The sequence below is a fragment of the Equus asinus genome, chromosome 2 (genome assembly GCF_041296235.1).
Source record: "Equus asinus isolate D_3611 breed Donkey chromosome 2, EquAss-T2T_v2, whole genome shotgun sequence".
NCBI classification, from domain to species: Eukaryota; Metazoa; Chordata; class Mammalia; order Perissodactyla; family Equidae; genus Equus; species Equus asinus.
The window spans coordinates 38,308,849-38,325,316 of record NC_091791.1 but is presented as its reverse complement, the minus strand read 5'-3'; the positions used below and the strand labels follow the sequence as shown (position 1 = coordinate 38,325,316).

At 43.3% G+C, this 16,468-nt stretch overlaps 1 protein-coding gene across 2 annotated transcripts in view; it reads right to left on the bottom strand.

The window, feature by feature from the left end:
* The window catches only part of HTR7 (5-hydroxytryptamine receptor 7), a 79,674-nt gene extending 63,476 nt beyond the window's left edge, over positions 1 to 16,198 (bottom strand). The window contains exon 1 of one of the 2 annotated variants that reach the window (XM_014839418.3): positions 15,416 to 16,198. In XM_014839418.3, the coding sequence (XP_014694904.1) occupies positions 15,416 to 15,960 (545 nt within the window). In that variant the 5' untranslated portion in view covers positions 15,961 to 16,198. The remainder of the gene's footprint in view (positions 1 to 15,415) is intronic. The other variant, XM_070487324.1, reaches the window with a different exon arrangement.
* Positions 16,199 to 16,468: the final 270 nt, after the last annotated feature.

Here is a 16,468-nt window from a genome sequence, read left to right as displayed (position 1 = left end):
TCAAAATAGAACTCTTGATTTTTACCACCGGTTCTACTATTCTCCCATTCAGTAAACAGCATCACCGTCTACTGAGTTGCTTGAGCCAAAAGCACAAGGGTCATCCTTTAGTCTCTTCCATCCCTCACTCCCCACATCCAATCCATCAACTAGCCCTGCTAATGCGTCTCCAAGACATATCCGGAATCCCTCCACTTTTCCCCATCTTCACTACTCCCAACCCAGTCCAGGCTACAATTATCTCTTATCTTGACTATTATGGGAACCTTTCAATTGGTCTCCCAGCTTTCACTCTCTCCCCTCTCCAGTTAATTCTCCACAAAGTAACCACAATGAACTATTAAAATTATAAATCAGATCACGTGACCGTAGACTTCAAATTCTCCAGTGGCTCCATTGCACTGAGAATAAAATCCAAACTCTTTACCTTCCCCAAATCCCAAAGTGATCTGTGACCACTGCTCTACTCTCATCTCCTTCCAGGCTTTCCTTTCATGGTCCTCTACTCGAATCACATTGGCCTTTGCACCAGCTGCTGCCTTTGCCTGGAATGTTCTTCGTCCTGATCTTCACACAGCCAGCTCTATCACGTCATTTACATCTCAACGCACATGTCCCCTCCTCAGAAAGGCCTTCTGCAATCACCTACTCTAACACATCACTCTGTTTTAGTTCTCCATATGGCACTTATTCCTAATGAATTAGTGTGTAGTTTTTTTTTTAATTTATCTGTTTCTTGCCTATTCTTACTAGAATATAAGATTCAAGAGAGCAAAGACTTTATTTGCCTTGTTTAGGATATAGAAGAGTATCCAATGAAGATTAAGTAATCAGTAAATGTTGAAGAAGTGAATAAATGAATCCCCTATGACTCCCATGATAAGAGAAGGTGATTTTGATGTTAAGAAGTTGCTAATAAAGGACTATCACCTTTGTAACCCAGAAAGAAAGCCAGAGTAGTAGGGGCCTGCAGTATCCAGAAAATTATCAAGTATGAAACTGCAAGGCAATCTGTTGATCAGAACAGAAGACTTTTCAAAGACTTTTACTAAGACTATCAGTCAAATAGACTTTTTCAAACCAAACATACAGAATATACATTTCCCCAGATAAAATTCTGAAATATTCAGGCAGATGGACCAGATTGATTATAGACGGTTTGGAGCACGCCATTTAAGTCTCCCCATGCTTACCCATAAATATTGATAGCCCCCTTGAGGTGGATGGTTCTGGCTGATGTTCCAGATGAAAGGACGATTTGGAAGAAAGAAAGCTATCCAGCTGCCTCTTTGAAAAGTGGAAAATATTATCAGAATGCCCAGAAACGTAGGATGCTTAGGAATTTGAGCCAGAACAGAGGCCATGATGAAAGTGAGAATGCAAACCAGCTAAATGGACAAAAATAAAGCTCCACAAATAAATGCACTAGAGGTGTTCCCCCAAAGGTTCACAGCTGCTCAGCTCCCAGCAGTTGGCATCCTGTACTTCAACATAACAACATCAGAAGAGTGAGCACTTAGATTTGACCTAGGAGTCATCATTTTACAGCAGTCCTTAACAAGAATTCTTCAGGCACAGAAAGGCTGGTCAAAAACAGACCACAGAGTACTCTGTTTTTTATCGATGGAAATGCTCAAACAATCCAATTGTGCACCACCAGACACTAAAGGACTCATAAACTCCTTCAAGAAAGGTCATATCACACAGGGATTGACTACAAAGCAATATGTATAACCCAACTTTTTAAAGCGCCAAGTTTTCTGATATGTGAATAAAATAATCTTAATTTACGCTCAAACAGATAACCTCTTCATGACGGGGCTCTGTCTTTATCCATTTTTGTATCCCCTCAGTACTTAAATAGCCAGCAGGCCAACAATAACGGTTTGCTTATTAAATAAATCTCACCTCCACCATCTCCTCTTGCTTGTTCATGCATGCATTCTCTCTCTCCCTCTCTCCTCCTCTCCCCTCTTCCTATCTGTCTCCATCCATTTCTTCTTCTCTTTCTCTCTCTCTCTCACACACACACACACATACACACACACACCCCCCTGGCCTCTCTGTCAGGGCCTGCTGTTCAGATTCTGTCTTAAACCAGTGAAGGAATGGATCTTGATACTCCATAATGACCTCACCTTAACCCTAACCCAGAAGTTAACAGATGGTCTGGAGTAGGGGATGCCCTGGATCAACAATAAAGTGGAGAAGACTGTGCTGAAACACATTTGGCCCCAAGGATATTAGATAAGAGACTATGGACTTATACTAATATTATAGTAGTAATAATTATTACTATTATATTAACATCATCGTCATCCTCTCTGAAAGGCAAGAGAAAACACCTACTGCTTGATGTGGTTCACAGATGATGTTCATAAAGCCAGCACCCCTCTGAGCCTCAGACAACCTGGAGTCAGACCTCCCCCAGCCAAATGTGATTCCCCCGCTTTCTTCCTGTGTGCTCTTGGGCAAGTTACTTAACCTCCATCAGCCTCCCTTTCCTCATCACGCAGGGGCGGCAGGGATGAGAGTGGTCATGGAGATTAAATGAGATGAACTACCTAAAGCCCTTGGCACTGGGCCTGGCACATAGTACACACTCAATAAATGAAATCGTGACTGCCAGTTATTATGCTCTCCTACTTGGGCATCGCCTTCATGCCTGACACCCATGGCTTTCCCTCTCGGATGCACAAGATTGGTCAAAAATGTGCTTATTCACTGAAAAAAAAAGGCTCTGGGATTTTCATTTAATTTTCCCTGCATTTTCACCCTGCTTCATGGCACAGCAATGATGATAATAAAGAGTTGATTCCTGCCTCTAAGCTACCAAGGCTTTTGTATCACTGGGGCTTTGTTAATGTCAGTGTTCTGCATAGACAAGGAGAGCAGAAAGTGACTCACCAGTCTACTACACCTTGATAGGACAATCCCTGGGGACTGTCTCTCTGCCTCCACGCTGCCTCTGTTTCATCAGACAATCTCCTGATCCTAATTTGGTTTCCCAAGGAAGCTTCTACACTGTCACCAAGAGGAACGTTTTATAGGAGGCTGGAGAACCAGAAGTGCAGGAGTGCAGGCCAGGCATTTGGGAATCAGAGGCCCCACCTTCCCTCTCTTCCTTCCTTCCTCAGTCAATCCACAAAGATTAACCGAATACCTACTATGTGCCAATTACTATGCCAGAGAAGTAGGCTCCAACGGGACAGACCCGGGTCCTGCCATGCAGAATGTACAGATGATCCCACAAATCATGAATACATTACAGTTAATTTCACAAACCATTAATTACAAATTGAAGTGAGTGCTAGGAAGAAAGAATGCAGGGAGTTATAAGACTGTTTAAGGATAGTCTTGGGATTCTAGGAATGCTTCCATGAGACAATAACATCTAACCAAGGAGCTGTCTGAAGAGTGATGAAAATTAACCAGCCAAGGAGGCAGAAAAGCGTGTTGGGGGAGTGAGAGGGCTTGGGCAATACAATGACTTGTGAAGGCTCTGAACATCAAAATGTCAAGGAGCTGAAAGAAGACCACAGCCGCAGAATGGCAGGGGTTGGGGGGACATGGACAAGGGGAGGAAGATGGATAATTGATAGACAGATAGAAGGTTAGATAGGAACTGAATTGAATCATATCAAACTTTGGGCAGAAGTCAGAAAGCTCCAGTGAGAGCAAATCTGGCCTCTGGCTGTTTTTGTACAGCTAAGAATGGTTTTTACATTTTAAAATAGTTGAAGAAATCAAAAGGAAGAATGATACTTAATGACGTGAAAATTATATGAAACTTAAATTTCAGGATCCACAAATAAAGTTTTTATTGGAACACAGCCACGCCCATATATTTACGTATTGTCTAGGCTGCTTTCGTGCTATAACAGCAGAGTTGAATAGTTGCAGCAGAGACCGCATGGTGGACAAGCCTGAAATATTTACTATCTAGCCCTTTACAGAAAAAAGTTTGCCAACCCCTGATCTGGTGAGATAGGCAAGGTCAAATAACACAATCTTTTAGGTCAACTAAAGATTTATGATCTTATCCCAAGAGCAAGGCAACTTATTAAGCTTTTAAAGAGTTTGAGGGTCCAGCATGGTGGCTTAGTGGTTAAGTTCCCATACTCTGCTTCGGCAGCCTGGGGTTCACGGGTTCGGATCCCAGGCACAGACCTACACACCACTCACCAAGCCATGCTGTGGCAGCGTCCCACATACAAAACAAAGGAAGACTGCCACAGGTGTTAGCTCAGGGACAACCTTCCTCAAGCTAAAAGAGAAGATTGGCAACAGACGTTAGTTCAGGGCCAATCTTCCTCATCAAAAGAATAAATAAACAAATAAATAACAAAGAGTTTGAAGTAGGAGAACAGCATAATCCAGGACTAATCTAGGGTGCTCTCAACATACAGATGCATTAGTCCTACCCCCAGTGATTGTGAATTAGCTGGGCTTGTGTATGGCCTGGGTATGGGCTTTGTAATTTTTTGACGATTCCTAGGTGATTCTAATGTGCAGATAAGTTTGGGACCCATGGATAAAATCATATTTGCATTTTTAAAAGGTCACCCTAACTCAGGGGTTCTCCCTCTGGCTACACATTAGAAACACCTGCGGGATATTTTCAAACATAGTGATGCCCAGGCCCACCCAGACCAATTAAATCAGGATCTTTAGAGGCGGGATCCAAGCACTGGTATTTTTTTTTAATTGGCCAGGTGATTCTTATGTGCACCTAGGGCTACACACTTTGCATTAACATGGGGCAAGGGCAGATACAGGGAGACTTCTGGGTGGCTACTCAGAATGGTCCAAATGAAAGCTTATATGAGCTTGGGATGAGTTGCTGGTGCTGAGAGAGGAGAAGAAGGAAAGTGGAGGGACAATCAGCAGGACTTGTTGATTGGCTGGTGACAGTCAGTAGGAAGTTTCAAAGATGATACCCAAATGTCTAGCAAAGCAACTGGGTGGAGACTGATGCCATTTACTGGAACAGGACCCTTAGATGAGGAACAAGTTTGGGGGATAAGAGCATTAGTTCTGTTTTGACATAGTGTTAAAAAGGAGGGTGCCTATGATGGAGTCAGTCAGATTGAGGCTACAAGGGGGTCAAATTATAAACGGCCTTAAATGCTATCCTAACAATATTCTCCTCATGTAGCAGGCAATGGCTACAACAATGTAGGGGACATACATGGGCTTTTGATTCAGATGCTCTTCCTGCGGCATACAAGGTGTATGTCTCCTCAGCTTCCTCATCTACAGAATGTGATTAAAATATTCATACTCTGTCCTGTTCTCCTTTGGCCAACAGAGACCCTCAATGACAGACACTCAATAAACACCCTTACGAGAGTGTGATGAAGATGAAGTGAGATATTGTGTGCAAAATCTCTCAGAATTTATATAGCACAAAAAGTCCTCAAAAATGGTAGCTGTTATTCCTGAGGGGTTTCCAAAGGAGACTGACACAGTGACACCCTCACAATGATGTTTTAAGAAGTGTGTGTGGATACCAGTAGGAAGGATGAGGGAGTGGGATAAGAAACTGGCACTTAGCAGTTGGGATTGAGTTAATCTGCATGTGAGAGACAACATAATGGCATCTGTTTATCAGCCAGTAAGAAGTCAGCGTTCCAGCAATCCTGTGGACTCCACAATCCTCCAGGACCCAGGCTACCCTCCCAGCGCACTGCTCTTCCTTCTCAAGTGTGGCCCTGGTTGTCCATCTTGACCAAGACAATGACCAGAGCTCTAGCCACCATATTCACATTCCAGGTGACAAGATGAAAGAAAGAACAAAAAAGAAGAGGAAGAGGGCACGCATCAATTGTCCTGAAAGAAATTTCCAAGAAACCAAAACAATACTTCTACCAATATCTCTTGGGTCAGAATTTAGTAACATGGTCACACCCTGCTGCAGGGGAGCCGAGAAATGTAGTCTTCATTCTGGGCAGCCATATTCCCAGGTAAAAACAGGAAGTCCTATAACCAAGGAGAAAGGGGAGGATGGGGGTCGGGATGGGCAACAAGCAGCATGTCTTACTGACTCGGTAGATTCCTATGCTCTTCTCTCACATGGAATGCCTTCCTGCTCCCTCTCTATAAGTTCACTCACAGACTGATTCACGGCCTCCATGCTCTTGGCATCTGCTGTTTCCCTGCCTGGAAATTCTCCTGCCATTTCATCACCAGTCTAATTCAACATTTCTTTTAAGACCTAAGTCAGAAACTATCTCCTTCATCACGACCCATGTCTAAACTTTTATTATTTTCCTTTAATATATATATACATAAATACATGGCACTTGAATAGGCTTTGAACACAGGTTCCACCCCTACAAACTGTGTGTCCTTGGACAAGTCACTTCTGTCCTCCAGTTCCTCCTACATCAAGTGGACATAATAATGCCCCCCTCATAAAGTTGTAGGGAGGATCAGAGGAGATTTCTATATGAGGAAAGTGGTCTGTGAACGATAAAACACGAAATATCTATTAGCTGTAAGCATTTCTACCCTGAGGTATTACTTTCTGTTAGTTAACATAAGAAAAAACGAAAGTAGTTTGTGGGAAGTGTTACCTCACAAAAGAATAAAGCAGAAGACCTGTTCCTTCTCGGCCCTCTCCCCTTCCCATAGCAAAGCTAGAAGAGGATTCTATCAACTCTTAAAGCGAGATTCTACAAGCTGAAAATTAATTTGAGAGATGAGCAAGGATGACTTCCTTCAAAGAGAAAGGCAATCCAGAGAAGCCAGAATGTACCCTGCACTGCTGATCACAGCAGAACTAAAGCCAAGAGCAGGACTCTCAGACCATGGAAGCCAATGAGTCATAGTACCTGGCGAGGACGCAAGGCTTCAGCCAGACACCAGTCAGAACTAAAGCTTATGGCTCTTGCAAACGAGCCAGATGAGTTCCTGTAACCATGAACCACCCAAAGATGACCCTGCCCTCAAACATGAAACTAAAACTAATGGTTGCTGATAGCATTAAAACAAGAATTGCATCTGCTCAGATTAATTACAGAGCTGATAGGCATCCAAAAACACCTCATGAGATGTCATCAAATAAACACTTTCGTCCCTTTTTTTATAAAACAAGATACATATGTAGGGAAGTGCCTAAAATATACATGGATATTTTACCAGTCATTTTAAAAGTGAGCCCTCATGTAACTACCCATTACAGTCAAGACATAGAACGTTACACGACTTCAGCAGCATGCCTCTCTGATCACAACCCCCTCCTTCCCAGAGGTAATAACTATTCTCATTCTCATGATATTTTTTTCCGTCCTTTTCTTTATAATATTTCCATGTATGTATGGCCCTAAACAATGTTGTTTGTCTGTTTTAACTTTTTATCTGAATGGAATCACATTATATGTGTTCTTCTGTACTCTGCTTCTTCTGCTCAGCATTGTGTTTGTGACCTCAGAGTACTTAGATAAAATGACATGACATCTAAAATTTGATTTAAAATAATGGGAGGAAGGAGGAGTTGCAAAGTATACACTGAATAAATTGGCCATAAATTATCACTGTTGAAGCTAGGCAATGGATATAATTAAGCCCTTTATACTATACACTTGACCTTTTCTTTTTTAAAGATTGGCACCTGAGCTAACATCTGTTGCTAATCTTTTTTTTCTTCTTTTCTCCTTCTCTCCAAAGCCCCCTACTACATAGTTGTATATTCTAGTTGTGAGTGCCTCTGGTTGTGCTATGTGGGATGCCATCTCAACCTGGCTTGATGAGAAGTGCCACGTCCTCCGCTCTCAGGATCCGAACTGGTGAAACACTGGGCCACCGAAGGGGAGCATGCGAATTTACCCACTTGGCCCCAGGGCCAGCCCCTACTCTAGACTTTCACATTTGTTTCAAAATATAATAAAAAGTTGTTTAACTTCCTTTGTTAGATTCATTTTAGCTACGGTTTGTTCATTTTCATTGCTATCTGTAACAGTTTTCTAAGTAAGTTCCCCAAACCAGCAGCATGGGAATCATTTGAGAATTTGTTTGAAATGCAAAATCTTGGGCTCCACCCCAGACTTACCAAATCAGAAACTCTTGGGGTAGGGCCCAACAATCTGTGTTTAATAAGGTCTCCAGATAGTTCTGATGTACACTCAAGTTTGATAACCACCACTGAATGCTATTCTATTGTATGAATGTACCACAATTTGTCCATTCTACTATTGATACACAGACGTATTTTTTTCAAGTTTTTGGGTTTCAAGTTTGTGGATGTTATAAATAGTTTTGTACAAGATTTTTGGTGACAAGAGTTTCTCTGATACATAACTAGTGGTAAAATAACAGAGTCATAGGATGTACATGCCTTCAGCATTCTTTGAGAATACCAAACTATTTCAAAGTGGTTCATGACTTCAAAATCCCACTAGTAATGCATGAAAGTTCCCTTTGCTCTACATCCTTGCCAACACTTGGTATTTTTCAGATATTTTAATTGTGGCTCTCTCGAGGGTTAAACACTTTTAAGCTTTCCAACTTGGGATCAAAAAACATATATAAGGGAATTAAACCTGAGACGTGAAATCACAGTTTCACAAATATATCAGTTGGTGGGTTGGCATGGAAGTGGCCTGATGCAGGAAAGAATTTGGCGTGATGGAGAAACTGGAAAATGTCAATATGACTAGACTACAAAGAGCAAGATGAAATACGGTACAAAATGTTGTTGGGGAGTACAGCAGGACAAACCAGGGACCTTGTAGACATGCTAAAGAGTTTGAATTTTATTCTAAGTTAAATGAAATCCAAGGAAGGCTTTTAAGCAGGAAATTTACATAATTATATTTCTCTATTTTTATATATTTAAAATATTTCAGGCACACTTCCACTTCTAGCGATGATGGAGTTGCTTGATGCTTCAGATCAATGCTTCTGCTGAAAACCACTAGAAAAGCTGCATATAGCACAAAAACGCAAACACATACACACACAACCACACACCCCTGCTTGAAGGCATCACGGAACTGTTGAGACAACCAGGAATTGAGGGGACGAAATTTTGGAGAAGCGAGAACCACAGAGAGGTGAGCCAAAGTTCTGTAACCACTCTTTCCTTTGGCACATTGGCCAAAACTAGGTGAAGGGTAAGGAGCTGAAGATCCAGGCAGAAAGCCTCAGCAGAGTTGCTATTAAGAGGCAAAAATACCAGAAGAACTTTTGGTAGACTACTGAGGATAGAAGACAAAAATTAGAGACCTGAGAGGCCAGGCTCCAGTAAGATGGGAAGAGCAAAATACCAAGCCCAAAACGTGGCTGGTAGTCCCCTCAGGATATTTGCTGAATTCTGAAGCTGTATAGGGCAGCAGGCTAAGATGCCAAGGAGAAAGCTCCCAAAACGCTTCACAGTACTGAGGAGAGAAAAATTAGAGTTCTGAACTAGCCTGGGGGAGGAGTCCTTGAGAACACCCCATGCTCTTAGCTGAAATACCAAGAAGGCTACACCCTAGGACAAGGCATCAGTCCAGTGACAGGCAGAGCTTTATTAAGACTAAAACAGCCTACAGTAAGCTCAGTCTCTAACTTGATTACAATAATCAGTTCCCCAATTCACCTGCCTAGCGGCTATCTTCTCTGGAGTAAAATAACGTTAGCAACAACATCTACAATTTTTCATACAAAATGTTGAGTGTGCAATCAAAATTTACTAGGCATGCCAAGACACACACAGAAAACAGTGTTTAAAAAAAAACAGATCACACACAAAAAAACTACAAGTGATTCAGATATTGGAATTAGTAGAAAAATAATGACTATGATTAGTATACTCAAAAATATAATAACAAGATGGAGAAATTAGGTGAAAAGGTAGAGAATCAGAATCAATAAAAAGGATCAAATGGAGTTTCTAGGACTGTGTAAGAACTCAGATAAGACTGAACAGGAGATTGGACATAGTAGAAGAGATGATTAATAAATCGGAAGGCAGGTAAAAATTTTTCAAAACTGAAGCACAGAGAAAAAAGTAAAATGGAAAATATAGAAAAGAGTGTAAGACACATTAGAGTAAAAAGGTCTAATTTACATAAACTTGAAAATATAGAAGTAGAGAGAAAAAATGGGACCAGAAAAGTATTTGAAGAGACAATAGCAAACTGATTAGAGATATCAATGCACAAATACAAAAATAACAAAGAACTCCAGCAGGGTTAAAAGCAAATAAACAACAAAAAATAATCAAAACTCCAGACCTAACGACATCATAGAAAAATTTATAACATCTAAAGACAAAGAAAAAATCCTAAAAGCAGCCAAAGGAAAAATGGCTATCTTCAAAGGAATAATAAGGTTGGTTAATGGTTGATTTTTCAACCGAAATTATGGAAACCTGAAGACAATGGAATAGTGTTTTAAAGTGCTGAAAAAAACCTCAAATATAGAATTCCATACTGAGAGAAAATATCACTCAAAAATGATGGAAAATTAAGACATTTTCACACAAGTGAAAACTGAGAGGATTTGTCACCAGCAAACCTTCACTTAAAAAAAAAGTCAACAAATTCTAATTGGGCAAAATAAAATGATCCCAGATGAAAGCATAAGAATGCAGGAAAAAATAGAGCAATGGAAAAGGTAAACATGTGGGTAGATACAACTCATCAAACTGTACATTTCATATCTGTGAATACTGATTGTTTAAAAGAACAATAAAAGTACTATCTAACGGGTTTTAAAAATATGTAGATTAAAATGCATGACAATGAGGCCAGCCGGGTGGCACAGTGGTTAAGTGTGCACGTTCTGCTTGGGCAGCCTGGGGTTCGCCAATTCCGATCCCGGGTGCAGACATGGCACCACTTGGCACGCCGGCATGCTGTTGTAGGCATCCCATATATAAAGTAGAGGAAGATGGGCACAATGTTAGCTCAGGGCCAGTCTTCCTCAGCAAAAAGAGGAGGATTGGCAGCAGTTAGCTCAGGGCTAATCTTCCTCAAAAAAAAAAAAGGAAATAAAAAATAAGATGTATGACAACAATAACACAAAAGGTGTGAGGGGATAAATAGAATTAAAATGCAATAAGGTACTTTATTACCCAGTATCATATTTACCCAAAAGAAACAAAAACCTGTCCACAAAATGACTTCTACATAAATAAATGTTTATAGAAGCAGTAACAGCCAGAAACTGGAAACAATTCAAATGTTACCCACAGGTGAAATGGTAAACAAATTATGGTATATTTATACAATGGATTACTATTCAGTGATAAAAATGAATGAATAGTACTGATAGGCTAAAAACTATGAATGAATAACACAGACATTCTACTGAGCAAAAGAAGCCAGATTTAATACAGGACATACTATACTATTCCATTTATATGAAGTTTTGACCAAGCAAAACTAATTTATGATGCTAAAAGGCAGGACAATGGTTATCTTTAGGAGTATAAGGAAGTGGGAAGGGGCAGGAGGGGACCTCTGGAAGGTTAGTAATTTTCAATTTCTTGATCTACTTGCAGATCACATCTACCTATTCACTTTGTTTCTACAGTCTCTAACTTGATTACAATAATCAGTTCCCCAATTCACCTGCCTAGCGGCTATCTTCTCTGGAGTAAAATAACATTAGCAACAACATCTACAAGCTCTACATTCATCAAGCTCTACACTTGGGATTGTTCACTTTTCTATAGCAGGTATTTCCCAAAAAAGGTAAAAAGCATATTTGAGACATACAGAAAATTACACAAAGAATAACAAGACTGGAGGGCCGGCCCGGTGGTGCAGTGGTTAAGTGCGCACGTTCCGCTTCTCAGCGGCCCTGGGTTCGCCGGTTCGGATCCCGGGTGCGGACATGCCATCGCTTGGCAAAAGCCATGCTGTGGTAGGCGTCCCACGTATAAAGTAGAGGAAGATGGGCACCGATGTTAGCTCAGGGCCAGTCTTCCTCAGCAAAAAGAGGAGGATTGGCAGCAGTTAGCTCAGGGCTAATCTTCCTCAAAAAAAAAAAAAAGAGTAAGAATAACAAGACTGTATCCACCACCAAGTTTAAGAAACAAAACATTACCAATACAGCTGATCTGTGCACCACCCCTGAGGACTCCTCCACCCACCCCAGCGAAAAAAAGCACTCTCGGGAATTTGGTGGTCACCATTCCTCTGCCCTATTTTATCCTTTCACTCTTTATAGAAGCTTCCCTAATCAATACATACAACTGTTTTGCACGGTTTTTAAACAGTATATAAAAGGTAATTATTTCTATTTTTAAAAGATCATTCTAAGAGGAGCATAGGGAACTTTCCAGGATGACAAATATAGTCTATATCTTGATTGGAATGTTGGTTACATGGGTATACACATTTGTCAAAACTCATCAAATTGTACATTTAATATCTGCGCATTTCACTATAGGAAAATTTTATCTCACTTAAAGATTTTTTTACAAAGATTATTCTTGCTTCTTCACAGGCAACGGATGAGGGTGGACAGAAGTGGAACCAGGAAGGCCAGTTACACATTGCAGTAGACCTGGTGAGTGTCAAACTCATATACCTGAGGGGTGGTAAGGAAATAAAGACAGGTTGTGGGCACAGTTCGTCGCGCAACTTAACTGTGAAGCGGAGCAGCAACTGGAGGGAGAAGTGAGGCCAAAGAAGGAATTCTTAAAGATGGAAGATCAAGCTTAACCTGGTAGAGAAGCAAAGCTGAAGACAAAGAAAAGATGAGGGATCAAGGAAGGAACAAAGTCCTCAGGAAGGTGAGAGGGGAAGGGATATGAAGTACAGGTGGTTTGGTCTTTGCTGGGACACCATGTCTTCTTGCTTTTTAACTGGAGGGAAATAAAAAGAAGAGTACAGATGGAGGAAAGATTGCTTGTTTGGCAGTGGAAAGTAAGGTAAGGGAGTTCCCATGCAATGGCTGCTACATTTTCAGTGAATATGAGTCATTATCTAGAAAGGGTAGGCATGGGAGTATTGAAGCCCATGAAGAAGAATGGCATGACACTGCATTGGAAAAGCATCCTGGTATGGTGGGGATTGGTTAAGAAAAGTCAAAGGTTCCCTTTTGGATAGGTCAAATGCCCAGCAGATATCTGAATTCTCACAATACAGGCTGAGCTCAAAAGCAGGAATACTGTCATTCACCTTTCATTATGCTGCACAAAGCACAGCATAACTACATTAGGTACTCAAGAGGGAATGAAGAAATGAATGAATGAAGAGCACATTTTTTTCCCATTTTCTTAGCACATTTTTATATCACTGGTCATCGTCTACCATGGAACTGCAGAAAACATTCTTTTCAGAAATAATTCACCTTAGATAGCAAGTGCATTTTCCTTTTTCTCATTTTTAGTTCTGAGTGTTGTTGGAAGAAAAGCAATCTGTGTCTTCCAATGTTATCAATTCTTCATTTAGGTAAAGAAATATGTTCATCTTCTAAACTAATTTTTAAGCAGAATTCAACAATGGGGTAATTCTCACAGGAAATGAAGACATAGAACCTATATCCCTGTATTCCCACAATTTGTGACAATCATAAGGATATAGTTGACGAAGAAATTAGAAGCTCTTGCCAAGAAGGATTAAGCTCTTCTCTGTATTCGAACCTTCCTGCTGCTGGTAAGTCACACATGCACAGCGAGGGAAGAAAGCCTTTCGATCACGTACGGGAATCACAGGATGTCCCAGCCAGACCCGAATGTGCCCAGAAGAACAGAAGCACTGGCTGTCTTTGGAGACAAGTTAGCACACTGTGCTGTTTATTTATCATTTATCAATTAGGAAATGAAAAAAAAATTATAAATGTATTACTTGCAGCATAAATTGCCATTTGCTTTATTACACTAAGTTCCATTTAAAGGCCTCCATTCATACAAGAAGCACTGTTTTGGTTGGCTGAGCAGTTGAGTTCCTGTGCTTATAATTCATACATATACTTACTATGCACATGGAGTGTGCTCTCCTAGTTCCTGTTGCCACAGCCAGGCTGTAAATGCAAATGTTTTTGTCATTTTTAACTACAGTAATCCTGAACTTCAGCTGTCAAGTGTGGAGCTAATATTCTCATACATGCAGTTCATGCTCTACTCTTAAAAATAATTCCTTGTTTGCTGTCAGAAGATCCTAACACAATATATAAAATGGCAGGATCAATTTTTAAAAAACAATCTAGATCTGTAAATGCAGCTACAGTGTATTTTTCCTTGAAAATATCCCCTTTCCTATCATTCCCTTTATTCGGTAATTATAAACCCTGGTCAAGGAGTAAAACTGCAGGACATGTTAAATATCAACAAACCATTAACAGAAGCATTTACAGGGAGGAAAATCTCCATTTCGTGCTAGACCATCCTTTGAGACACTGTCACTTTAAGTGTGGAGGCATCAATTATTTCTCCTATGCTGAAAAGTCTACACATTAAAGGTTCCATAGGTCCACTAAGAAAATAAGCAACCGTTTCTCTGTATCATTAAACGCAACAGGATACCAGTCCCGTGCTGCTTTTAAACCACCAGTAGAATTCTGCATGTGAATATTAAGGCTTAATATTTCGGTTTCAAGAGATGCAGAGCTGTTCTGTGGCCACAGAGCACTGGGACTATACTTCAAGTTGTCAACTGCACAATATTTCGAGAGCCAAAGACTAGGTCCATTGCAGGATCCTGTAATCCCAGAGTCTAAAGAAACCCTGGGTCTCCTAGTCCCATCTGACACCCAAGGCAGGAATTTTTTCCCCAGCATCCCTGACAGATGGTCAGCCTCTGTTTCAATTACGCCAGTGGGGGAGTTTTCAAGAGAAGATTCCCAAGGGATATGATGACAGGCTAGAACTAACCATTCAGACAGGGAGTAAGGCTCCAGTCAGTAAGCCTGCAGGTTACAGACACCGTTGCCAAAAACGAAAAACACACTTCGAAAAGACTAAGATTCAGAATCAGCAATCATACGGGTATACGCAGACCCCCAATTCTGGGACCATCCTAGGTCTTTCCATTGGCCTGGGGAGTAGCTCCTACAATCAGGGAAGCAGGGTGGCTTTTCTCCCACTGATTTCTTAAAGTAAGAATTGACTCTTGAAGGCTCACAGAAAACGTCTGTCAAACTCAGAGAGGATCAAATCCCTTCCTTTCTGAAAACCAAGCCAAGGGACCCCCTGGTGGAACTGCTAATGCTTAAAACACTCTTAACTTTGGTCTTAAAATCTTCACTACAGTAAACCAGAACATTTCGGGCTCTTCTTTTAACGGTGCATACAGGCTCTGCCGTGCCTGAAGTTGTTTATTTGGTGTAGGGTGGATGTGTGGGGGTTGATCTTTAAAGCGCAGCCCTTCAACCCGCCGTGAAGTCTGGCTTATCCTCTCAGGAAAAGCGAGCGCGCGGGGCTGAGCTGCCAGCACATCCCCAGCCGGACCCCGGGACGGAGCGCCCCGGCCCTTACCTGTCGATGCTGATCACGCACAGGGTCATGATCGAAGCTGTGCAGCACATGACGTCCATGGCGATGAAGACGTTGCAGAAGAAGTGGCCAAAGATCCACTTGCCTCCGATGAGGTCGGTGACGCTGACGAAGGGCATGACCGCCACAGCCACCGAGAGGTCGGCCAGTGCCAGGGACACGATCAGGTAGTTGGAGGGCTGGCGGAGCTTCTTGACGAAGCACACCGAGATCACCACCAGGCAGTTGCCGGCGATCGTCAGCAGCGTGATGAGCGTCAGGATGGAGCCGATCACAACTTTCTCGGCTCTGCCGTAGTTGATCTGCTCCCAGCAGCCGGAGGCATTGTCCGGGGGCGCGTCCCAAGTGGGCACGGGGCTGGCCGTCACCTCGGGGACCCCGCGCAGCAGGTGCGGCGCCCAGGAGCCCGCGACCGGGCTGGCGCCGTCGGGGCTCAGGTCCGGCAGCCCGCGCCCCACCTCGGGCAGGAGGAAAGAGCGGAGGTGCCCGTAGAGGTCCGGCCGGCCGCTGCTGTTAACGTCCATCATCGCGCCGCCGTGCGCTGCTGCCCATGGAGCCGGCGCCCCCGCCACGAGCTCCGGCTGCCGGCCCTGGGGCTTCACCTCGCCTGCTCCGCTCCGCGCGGCCCAGCCATGGGGCCCGCGCCGGCCGCTGGGGGGCGCCCCGGCTTGGCCTCGCGGCCCCGCACGTCCCGGGCCCCCGGCCGCTGCGGACACCGCGGGAGCGCGGCCGCACAGGGACTCCCTGCCGGAGATGCCACAGGCACCGACGGACGCTCGGGACGCGCCGGCTCGCCGCCTCGCCGGGCCGCCCCGCCGCCCGCCGCCCGCCGCCCGCCGCCCGCCGCCCGCCGCCGCGCGGCTCGGCCGAGCGCGCCCGGGAGCAGCGGCAGAAGTTGCGGAGTGCGCCCCGCCCCTCGCGCCCGCCGCCGCTGCTGCCGCTGCCGCCGCCGCCGCCGCCGCTCCCCTGCGGCAGCCGCGCCGCGTCCCCGCCGCCGCCGAGCTCCTCGGCTCCCGGCCGGGCCTCCCAGGCGGG